Raw genomic sequence first — 12,469 nt, forward strand, 5'->3', positions numbered from 1 at the left:
CATGAGAACGTGAACATTATGTGTACTCAGCAGTAGAAGGGGCCTTGAGATATTCTCTAGGTAGATTTGTGTCTTGCACTACCCTTCTTTTGAGGAGATTATTCTTTCTCTCCTCTCTTCTTTTTATATTTGATTCTTTCTTTAAAACCATCACTGATTTTTACTGCAAGGAAGAATGGAAGAAATGGTCTTTCTATATAGTTAAGTATCTTTCTTAGGTATGGTCTTTAATAACTAATATTCTATATAGAACTACAACTACAAAAAATATTTTTAAAAAGCATACAGACTCTAAAGCAGAAAGAAAAGAATGTAACATTTAAAATATAGCATTACAAGGCAATGTTAAAATGGATAGACTGATTAAGTAGAAAATGAGGAAGTTTTTTTTAAACAAATACCAGAGAAATGTGTAACAGAATTGAAATAAAAAATTAATTAAATGTTATGAGTTAACTAATGAATAAATAGAGGAGAAAGGATGTATGCAAAAGTTCATTCTAATTTTTTTCTGTTTTATTTTTACATCTTGTTTTACGTGTTTTCTTTACTTTTTATGTTCTGAATTTGATCAATATTCATCAGACTCATCTTTGTATGCATTTATTTATGTATACCATTTAAGGTACGTATATATATATATACATACATAAACCATTCTTTGAGGGATTTCAATGGAAACCCCTCTGAAAGTCATTTTTTTTTATTCAAATTTACTTATGGTTCTGGTAAATTGGAACAAATTGTTAATTGAACACTGCAGCTAAAAAAAAAAAATCTCGTGAAATTTTTTTATTATGAGATGTAGTCTTCAGCATGAACATGCTAGGTCTGTCTCATGATGGATTTCTACCAGTTAATTTTTCATGGAAGGCATTTTTAGATTATTACCCATTTGGTAAACAGATGTTAAAGCCTGATTCTGTTTAGTGGAAAAAAGATGCAAAATGTCAGCAGCTATTCTGAGTCAATGTAAATTGCATTTTTTGATAATTAGCAGGATTATCTATAATCGTTTTCCCCTGAATCAAGTATCAAGAGCGCTAAATTTTGCTGGGGCACAGTGAGTAGGGTTTGGCAAATGCAAAGTAAAGATAGCCAGACGAGACAAAGGAAAAATTGGATTCTGTCATAAAAATGTGACTATACACATACCATCTTTTATTCTCACTTGTTTTTAACAAAAAAAAAGCCGCACAGTGAACACCTCTCTTTAACTGAAATAGCTACCCTGTTGTTTCTTCTTTTTCTTCAAAATAAAAAAAACCACTAAAGGTACATCACTGGAAAAATTAATAGGAATCCTAGAAGGTAACAAAAATACATTAAAACAAAAATAAATTCCAGGATTCCTTCTGTAATGAAACATTAATTCTCAAGAAGGTAGCAGTAATAATTGCTACTGTCTAGTAGAAGTTTTTTTTTAGAAGAGGTAAGCATACATTTTTAAGCATACTTTGGTAAGTACATAAGGCATTATTCTAATTTTGGGCATAAAATAATTGTGTGGAAATTAATACAAATTGTTTCCTACCAATAAAAAAATTTGTAACTACATCTTTAAAAGAAATTATTGGTATTTTATAACTTTTTAAAATTTTCTCATTAAAATTAACAGAAAATAAACAAAAATTCAGAAGCAGAACAATGAACTAAAAAGAAAAGATGGAAGTTATCCACTCAATAACCAAATAAGTCAGATTAATAAAAATAATAATAACAAATTGGATGTATAATATTCATCAAATATGTTTCTAAATCATATGATTGAAGAATAAAATAGGCATGCTGCCCAAGCTTGTAATCATAACCATCTGATGACAATGTAGGAATAACCGCTTCAAAGGATAATGATCACTACTCATCACAGACAGCACCCAGTTATGAATCTGCATAGAAAACCTATGCTGTTTGTTCTATCATCCCTTTGCACTATTCTCGACAGTTTTAGAAGTGATCTATGAACAAGTTAATTTACTTAACAGAACTGTATAATTTACAGCTTTTTTATGAAGTTATTTAACAATAATTATAACAAAACACAATTTTATTTTAAGTCATTCATATGATCAAAGAAAAATGAAGGGAAGCTGGGCATAAAGTAAATACAAACAAAACATATTTAACAGGTAAAAAAAAAAATTAAATTTATATAATTTTCAGAATGTCATTTCGGGAAGCTAAAGGTGGGAAATACCCAAAAATTATTTTCCATTAAATTGAAATTCGCCATTACATATTTATAATATATATATATAAATTTAGCATTATTTATTTATAAAAAAAAAATATGTAAATAAATAATGGTAAATTTATGTTATAAATATAAGCAATTCAGTTTATTAAAGCTAAACATGACAGAATTTAAACTAATTATAATGACACCAGTTGTTTGTATGTGTTACTTTCATATTTTTCCTTTCAAACTAAAAAACCCTGCAAAAATTCTTATTTTACAATATTTTTTAGGAACTGCTTATTTGTCAATATTTTTCATTCTTCTTTTTTATTTTATTTATTTACTCATGTTTTTAAACACAACTTTTTCACAGTGTCTACTGATAACGATTACATAACAAGAAAAATGGCCATCTAAGTTCAGATTTTAAGTAACATTTTGTAAGTGGTTTTTGAGTGCAATTTTGTAATCAAACTGTAATCTAATAAATGTTTAAGATAATAATTTATTTGTATTTATAAATAGTTAAACTTACTTTTTTAATTGTGTAATTAAAAATTATTCAACACACTAAGCATATATTTAAAATAAAACTCATTTTAAATTTATTTTCTAAGACTCCTGCATACCCAGAAATGCATCAGACCACATTATCCTGGTTAAATGGAAAAAGATATGCAAATATCTATTTAAATTTATAGGAATTATTTCAGTAAAATAACTGTGATGAGATCAAATTTAATATTATATATTGAATTAAATTAAAATTCAGTAATTAAAGAAGTTAAATAACATTAATACCGTTTCCCGATATCACAACCAATTACGCGATATCACTAAGCTACTTACGAGATAAATAAAATAATACATCACCTTAAAACCAGATTGATTAAATCCATTCATTATATATCACCTTAAACTTAAATAAATATGAAGTTTTATGTATATAAAACTTCTTAAAAAGTAAATTTTTCTTAAGAAAAATATATATAAATAAATTAAATGTTAATAGCAAAGACTGGGAAAGATCTTGATAGCATATGAAGTACAAAGTAAAAAAATCAAAACCTTAGAAATCTTATTTGGTTCAAATAAACCTTTCTTAAATATATGGTTAGTTATACTACACAGGTTAATAAAACATAGAAAACAAAAGAAATAAACATTTATTAAATTATTAAACAATTAATTACTTTCATCACTTTCTTCATTTTGAATTTCACCATGAATAAAAGCAGGATTTTTAAAAAGATGACTTCCAAATAATCCACCTTCTATTCCTTTAGATGATTTTTCAAGTCGGGCTAATTTACTTTTCTTTTTTAATTTTAACACTTCTTTGTATTTGTTACGTTTTTTACCCACTTTATCAGGCTTATTTTCTTTATCATCATGTTGTGTATGTTTTCTTACAATATTATTCGATTCAACACCTATATTTTCTTTCTGATCTTCATGCTTTTGTTTCTTTTTTTTATTTGATTCCCTGAAAATAGAAAAATCACAATTATAAGAAAAATTAAGTAGAATTCAATGAAATACTCAATGAATATAAAAATTAACACTAAGGTATAAAAAAAAGCACAACAGATGGTGTCCCAAGATGACTGTGAGGTTACTAAAAATACATAACATTTAGCTAAACAACAATAATATATTATAGTGGTACTGTGATCTACCCAGACTGGATGCACTCCCTCTGACAGTTGATTGCACCTTTCTCTTCCCTCCTCTTTCTTATCCTTTACTACTTCTTTCTTGAGCGCAAATGACAAGGAAAAAGAATCAGCTGCTTTGACTAACTGTGTCACTATGCTGGCACCTTCTAATAGGTGGCAGGGTAGTTGCTTCTTTTATTGTAACTTAGTGGGGTAGCAACCTTGTATGGTTGTGGAACTGTCCAAGGATTGATTCTGTTTCTTATCCAGGAGTTGTTCCTAATCAATTGATTATAAATTATAACACCATGTATCAAACTCATCTGCTAAATTATATCATACAGTAGCGACACGTACCAGTCGAGTAAAACTAGACTTCTACTCAAGTAGTTCAATATACTGAAGCAAGTTAGAAAAAATGCCCACAGAAATATAATTTCCATAGCAAAATAGTTTTAAAAAAAGCAGTTTTATACACTTACTCTCAACAGGTGCATACCCAATCATAGAAAACAATTCATTAATAATGACTATGATGATAAGAAATCTATTTTCTTAGTAATAAAACTATAGGTTTGTCAAAAAAATTAAGTTCAGAACTAGTTGAATGAAAAATCATCACAATGACAACTAAACAAATTAAGCAGTCTCACTGACTAGGAGGTTCAAATTACTAACTAGTTTAGTTCAATTTAACCTTCAGTTTGGTTACATGATATTTTACATTTTTTTTTCTTTTTAATGCTAACCTTTTAATCTAAACATACTTAATACAACACACTCCTCAGTTATCTTTTATCTTTTGTCCTTAAAGTTTTTACCTCTATCATCTTTTATATACCAAACTAACCATAACAGGATGTATTAATATATGGCCGACAACTATTCATCTCATTACAAGATTATGACATAATTTATCACCTCTTCTATCTGTCTCTCTAAAGACCTCTTCATTTTATATTTTACAAGCCCAAATCAATTTGTACTTCAGCATTCCCTGCAATGCAAAATATCAAACGCCTCAACTGTTTTCCTACTACTGTCCGTGTTTCACTAGTATAAAGGGTTATTCTGTCAAAGAATTATTTCCAAGAAATTCTTTTCTATACATAGATCTTTATTTAAATACTAACAGATTTCTATTTTGGCTGAAAACTCTCTTGCTTGTACCAGTCTGCTTTTAATTCTAGCTTAATCGGTTTATCATTTTAATTTTTCAGTAAACTATGTTCTCCTCTCTTAATATTTAATTACATGACTGCCCAAAAAGTAGTGTAATGTATTTAGAGTATATGTATGTTTGTTCCACCACAGCAGCTCAACAGCCGAACCGATTTAGATGTATGACCCAGAATTGGAATCTTTATGTTACCAGGAATGTCATAGGCTTTGTTTCTTTTTCTGTTTAGCCTCTGGAACCACTGTTAGGTATTACTTCAGAGGATGATATGTATAAACGTAAATGAAGAGTAATCTTGTACAGTCTCAGGTCGACCGTTCCTGAGATGTGTGGTTAATTGAAACCAAACCACCAAAGAACAGCCACCGGGTTGGTCTAGTGGTGAACGCGTCTTCCCAAATCAGCTGATTTGGAAGTCGAGAGTACCAGCGTTCAAGTCCTAGTAAAGCCAGCTATTTTTACAAGGACTTGAATACTAGATCGTGGATACCGGTGTTCTTTGGTGGTTGGGTTTCAATTAACCACACATCTCAGGTATGGTCGACCTGAGAATGTACAAGACTACACTTCATTCACACTCATACATATCATCCTCATTCATCCTCTGAAGTATTATCTAAATGGTAGTTACCGAAGGCTAAACAGGAAAAAGAAAGAAACCACTAAAGAACACCGGCATCCACAATCTAGTATTCAAATTGGCATAAAAGTAACTGCCTTTACTAGGATTTGAACCTTAGAACTCTAAACTTCTAAATCAGCTGATGGGAATGCCATCGGCTTTCTCTCTCTCTCTCTCTCTCTCTATATATATATATATATATATATGTATTAGTGGAGATTTGCTGCATGAAGCGCAAACTTTAATGAACTGTGAGCTTCTATCACTGTGTTAGCTGGGTTTGAATTGAATGAATATTACAAGAATAACAGAATTAAATTTACTTTAAGTAAAATAAAATAATATAAAAAAAATTCAATTTAATAATAATGGGCTTCCTGTGGAGACTGCGTGTGAGGCTAGAGTGGTGAGGTGATGCGAGGCTAGGCCAATCATCACCATCAACTGGTAACAAACAGGGTGCCCCTGGGACACTGTCTGTAGGTACAATGGAGTGTTCTTATAACATCTCTGTTAACAATTGTCTGATTTTCAAAATCAAATGAGGTATTTGTTAGTAGGTTGAAAGCTAACTTTTGCATGCAACAGGTACAATCTTGATCTAACAAATCATGAATGTTCAGAAATGTAGTTATATCTTTGCAACTGATCTTTCAATTTTCAAAATTCAAATGGGGTATTTGCTAGTATAATAAAAAATCACGATGGAACCAAACCAGAACAAAAATTAACTGGTGTACTCAGAAAAAGCAAGTGGTCTGTGCTATGACGAGACCAGCTTGAGCCTGGCAAGCTCCTACAAATGGTCTTTGTACGATTAAAGGTACTGCTGTCGATATCAGATTGAGGATCTACCCCAATATAGTAGAATTTGATGTTTTAGGAGGACGGGGCAAAGTGGAACAGCATATGCTGCCACTAATATTAAGCTGGGCTCTAACGGTGCATTAACTACAAGGGACGACACTAGATAGAGCTGTCGTAGATCTAAGTACTCACATCTGTGTAGCACTGAGTCACGTGAGACAATTGAAAAGTTTAGCCATTAGTTGTCTGGATCCCAAAAGCTTGCTGTGTATGATAAAAAGACTATCAAGGAACTCAATCACTCAAGAAATCTGTAATTTTAGATTGGTATACTGCCAATTAAATAAATAAATTGAAATGTTTACAATTTCCTCATTTGGGTCATATCTATAAGTTTTCAAAGCGTGAATTTTTCTTGATGATCACTAAAAAGTATTAAATAATAAAAACAATTATAAAAATTAAAAAACACAACTGCCAAAAATAAAAAAAAAATTAATTGAACTAAAAAAAGGAAACGGGGACTAAACATCGTTATGCAATATTTAATTAAATAAAATAATGGGTGACCATTCAACTTTCAGACAGTTTTAATCTGTTTAAACATATTTTTCATGTTGTAGAAATAGCAGGCATTTAAGGTTGTCTAACGATTAACTTCTCACCAGGTCTTACAGTGATCAGAAAATTTTGCCCTTCAATGAAAATATTTAAATGCAGTTGGGGGGCTATTTAATATAGAATAATAATTATTCAGAGCTGTTTAATGTAGGACGATTGCTATTCAGAGCCTCCCTGACTGCATTTAAATATTTTCATTGGAAAACATTTTCTTACTGATGTATGACCTGGTAAGAACTTATCATTAGATAACCTTAATGTCTGCTATTTCTACAACATGAAAAATATATTTAAACAAATTAAAACTGTCTGAAAGTTGATTGGTTACCCATTATTTTATTTAATTAAATACCTATAACAATGTTTAGCCCTTTAATTCATACCTTGTTTTCTTTATTTTTGTTCAATTTATTGTCAGTTTTTAATTCATTTTTTACTTTTAGCCAGTCATGATTTTTAATTTTTATAATTGTTTCTATTATTTCTCATTATTTCCCTTTCTGTCAGATTTCATTATTTTTTAAGTTTTAGCCTTTAACTTATTTTCAAACTGTGTTACTTACTATATTTCAGACTCATGCTTATTACTACACAAAGAACAACGGCCCTAAATTTGTCCTTCAGTTCTTAGTACTGCTTCTTCAACATACATGTTGAAAAAAATATCAAGATAATATTACATATCGAAAACCAGAATTACTTACGCAGTATTTGCATCATCTAATTTTCTTTTATTGACGTTTTGCTTTAAAAATTCCATTGAAAACTTTTCATTTACGTCAGTTGAAACTCCAGATTTCTTAATACTTAGACATAATTGATTAAATTGTTGGTAAATTTTATCAGGTTTATCCTGCAACTGTGACACAAGATAGTTAATTACACAATATATATTTTTTAAAAGCAATTATAACACACTTTTCAAATAATTAGTATTTACAATAGTGTATTTACCGAACTACTAACTGCACATTTTATCCAAACATTGGTTTTCAAACTTAATGCATGGTTTCCATGTACAACCATTAAAAATAATAAAGAACATGTTGAATGATCTATTAATGTCTAATGTACATTTCCAACAGATCCTGTAAAAGTTTGAAACACCTTGTTTGCCTTTCTAAGGTTTGTTAGTGTCTTATGAATGGCTTAAACAGGAATCATTAACACTGGAAAAATTGAAACTACACATGATATCATGGATGGATTGATTGATTAGCCAGTATGCTAGTATGTATCTTATGTACCACTTTGTCTATTTCCAGTGGACATAGTGTTAAATACTGTTAGAATTTCTGCTATGAGTTACAAAATTGTTTAACTTTGTAAAAATCAATAACTTTTTATCGGTAATTGTTCTATTCTATGGTACAACATTTTCAGTTTATACTGACGTTAAGTGAAATTGTATAAACCAAATTTTTAAAACCCTTCCAAACCAAAAATCTATAGTAGTGGAATATTATCTCCTTTTTTTAAAATCTATACAGCACTTAAATCAAAGAAAAAATGATCAGTCCAGAAGGGTTGAGATATATTTTACAATGTATTTTCTGAAATAAAAAAAAACGATTAATTTGATCGGAAGATAAATAAAAGTATTTTCCATTTCAGTAATTTTTTTTCAAATTCTCTGATATTCTTATCCTCAAATTGACTTCTGCCGCTTTCAAATGTATTTAATGAAATTTGATTACAACTGAAATATGAGTAATATTACGGCTTAAAAAATAGGTTTATAACATGATTTTCAAAACGATTTGGAAAAATGTTAAGATTCAACTCTAATACCTGAAAATGCCAATTTAATCAAAACAAAACAAATAATACAGAAACACAATTTTAAAATTCATTTCTATGATAAAGAAAAAAATACTGTAATTAGTTATAATGTTAACTATTTACAATAGCATTTTCAAGATACTTCTGCCATGCCACATTAAAAATTTTTAAACCTTTTTTAATCTTTTTTGCAAAACGTTAAATATTTGAGTATACCAGGTTAAACAATAAATATTACACAAAACATAGCTGACAACTGAAAGTAATCCAGATCCAGTGTAGCAGAGCCAAATGTAATGTATCTATAATTTATTTTATAGAAATATAACTTTATAACGTTTAATGAATATATTCTAATTATGATCTGTGGAAATAATTTTCATTTGACAAAAAAAACTGATAGTACAAGAATTAACAAATAATGATGAATCATCAATTAGTATTCAAATCATCCACTAGTTTTCCAAAGATAATATACCATTAGCTGGTTTCTAAGTGTACAGTGTTTTTCCGAGCTGTTTTTTTAATCAATACATCACATGCACGGAATCAATTTATTGATCTTACAGATCAATAGTTTCCAAAAGATTAATATTTTTCTAGAGTATGGCGCTTTTTTACACATACTAACCTCAGTGATAATAATCTTGTTTTCGTCGCTGTGTTTTAATCGATATGTTTAAAACACAGATAGACAGTATAAAAGGACCAGTATAATAGACCAGGGTAATGGATTTCTTCCAATTAAAAAGGAAGAAAGTAAAAATAATAATGAAAAGAATCTAGAAGGAACTAAAAGGAATTCTTTTTTAGAACAACGGCTCCGTTTAACAATTTGTTCTTTGCTTACAGAGACAATGGCACCTCCAAAAGCTATTCTTTAATCAGAAAAGTTACCAGATTGGAAAAAGAAGTTATAGAAAAACAAAAAGGTGTGTACAATGAAAATTGTTATGCTTCAACAATTAGATGAGTCAGATACAAGGTTTGCAGGCCAGAGGGATGTAAATAATGCCAAGGACCAGTGGGAGAGTCAGTTGTTCTGTGAGGCCGTGTTCAGTGCAGTCGTGATAATAAGCGATAACAATGAGTAGTTCTGCGAGGCTGTGTTCCGCGCAGTCATGACAACAGCAATATCAGTAAGGGTGTCATAACTAAGAGTGAAGAGTATGTCATGAGTATACCAGTGTGGACAGTGAGTGACTACAAGAAGTTGTTTGGTGAGTTATTGGTAAACAGTAGTGAAAGTGACATAGTATTATATTTATTCATAAAGTATAGGGATATTTATAGAAATTGCAGAAACTGATTTGTATGAACTTTAGACTTTTCTAGTGTTACCTTGTTATTAATGCAATATTGGTTTCTAGTAGTCATTATAATGTTTTTAGTAAACTGGACTGTATTCTGGTTTTTATAATTTAACTCTCATTAAACAAATCTTGTCCTTTTTATTTGAATTATTATTCTGTATTTTATATCTATATATTGTCATTATTACTATTATTTATTTTAAATGGTTTTTCAGTAATAAATTGTATTTATAAGGAATTTTTATATTTGTTAGTCTCTCAATATCCTCGTTGAACCATGAACACAAAATATGTTTTATCCTGTGATGAATGACATAATACACGTGGTACAATTTGATGAAGCTCAACTCAGATCTTAAGTTAAAAACAATTAAATATGCTTGACAGACTATCAATAAAAAATCCGATAGAAAATATGGACTGGACAAATTGTGCAACTTGCATGGCTTCTCAGTAATGACTATATGTTCTAATATTATTTTTAATCAAATGGCATTTTTAATGAAATGAATTTCATTAATTATGATATAAAAAGAGCACTTAAGTGACTGGACCTGCAAGTAGACTTTCCTCCATAACAGATTATTTTTTCAAATTTTACAAATAAATTTAAACATGCTAGTTACGAGCAAGTGCTGCTACTTGCAATTGGGCTAATGATACAAAGAATTAATTTCTACACATCAATTAATGCATTTAATATTTTTAAATGTCACACAAGAGAATAGGAGCTTAACAAGGTTATAAAAACCTTGTAAGTTTTGGATTAATTATACAGTGTTTGCCTGATACACTGATGTTTACGATACGCATTAAATGATATAACTAAATGCGCCGTAATTGCTAATAACATTGTTCACTTACAGTACTGAATATTTAAAAATTATTACAGAGTACTAGTTTTTAGTGAAAATGACAATGATACAATTTTTTTCCCATTAATTCTATAAAACAATACTTAACCTTACAAGTCCATACAAGGAATAAATGAGAAAAAATAAGGACAAATAATATCTATTGTCCTGGACTTCTGCCAACAAGGTCTCAGCATAAAAACAGGATTTATTACTTAAAATTATTAAAAATAAATTATAAATTCTAATTAATAATAATCATGATGTATAAATAATTTTGAATTTTTTAAATAATATTGAGCCAAACTATAAACGCAATTTCTTTAAGTACAATTAAAAGCAAATGATAGGGGAAATTATGTTAACATATTTTCCTATGTTCACAATTCACTAACCACAGAGCTAATAATATAGCTTAAATTATGTAAATTTTAACTTTTCATATATAGATAATTAATTTTATAGTTTAATTAATAAAATAATGGAAATAAAATTCTTTGGTCATCAAATAAGCAACATGAATGAATGAATTAATCAATAACCTATTTTAAAGAAAAATTCTTATTTTTGCACTTTTGACACACTTATTTAAATTTACCATTTAAATAACTTAAGTGTAAATTATTTAAATGGAAAATTAGAATGTTTACATTTAAAAATAGTTTTCATTTTTTTGTTGTATAATATAATGATAAATAACATGATGTTATTTTGATATTGAAAGTATTTTAACGGAAAGATTTAAAAAAATAGTTTGGAAAAATTAGGTAAAAAAAAACACATAATAATACCACATTCCAGATATTTTCTCATTCTCAGTAATAGTTTCTTAGCAGTTTTTTTTATTTTGATCAAAACTCAAGTTTCTTGTAAAGTCTTTTTCATATGGGCAGAATTTTTTATAATCTAGAAATATTAGTTTTTTAAATATTAAAATATGTAAAATAAACTTAAAAATTAATTAAAGAGAAGAAATAATAATTTTCCAATTCTTTAAATTTCACATTTTTGAACTTGGCACCAAATTAAGGGTCAGTAAATTGTCAGTGGTTGTTTTCAAATTGGCATAGACTACAAAAATTCAAAATTTAAAAAACTGAGAATGCACGTTAATCACTATTTATTCTATTTATTGAAGTCAGTTTTTTAAACGGTTATTTAATTTAAAAACTATTATAGCTTACAGCTATAAATAAAAAACGCTAATCAAAAAAAAAAAAAAAAAAGCTATCGAAGGCTAATTTTTATTTCTTATTAAAGTGTGAATTGCAGGTTTCTAGACATTATATAGAAAATGTTTTTTTTAGTTTAATTGCACCATGAAAATATCTTATTATACAATAAATAAAAACTAAATGGTAATTACAAACAAGTTATACAAAATAACTAACTATAAATGGTAATTTAAAAAAAAATCTTTATCATAACTAAAACAAGCTAATACAAACAAAGG

General features: G+C 28.5%; 1 protein-coding gene across 1 annotated transcript in view; it reads right to left on the minus strand.

Annotated features, from left to right (window-relative positions):
- Window positions 1-3,328: 3,328 nt before the first annotated feature.
- Mybbp1A (MYB binding protein 1a) overlaps window positions 3,329-12,469 on the minus strand; it is a 60,010-nt gene continuing 50,869 nt past the window's right edge. Inside the window, exons 18-19 of the mRNA XM_075363401.1 lie at window positions 7,772-7,926; window positions 3,329-3,665 (exon numbers count right to left, since the gene is read on the minus strand). Coding sequence (XP_075219516.1) covers window positions 3,365-3,665; window positions 7,772-7,926 — 456 coding nt within the window. The 3' untranslated portion in view covers window positions 3,329-3,364. The remainder of the gene's footprint in view (window positions 3,666-7,771; window positions 7,927-12,469) is intronic.

The sequence above is a fragment of the Lycorma delicatula genome, chromosome 4 (genome assembly GCF_047948215.1).
Source record: "Lycorma delicatula isolate Av1 chromosome 4, ASM4794821v1, whole genome shotgun sequence".
NCBI classification, from domain to species: Eukaryota; Metazoa; Arthropoda; class Insecta; order Hemiptera; family Fulgoridae; genus Lycorma; species Lycorma delicatula.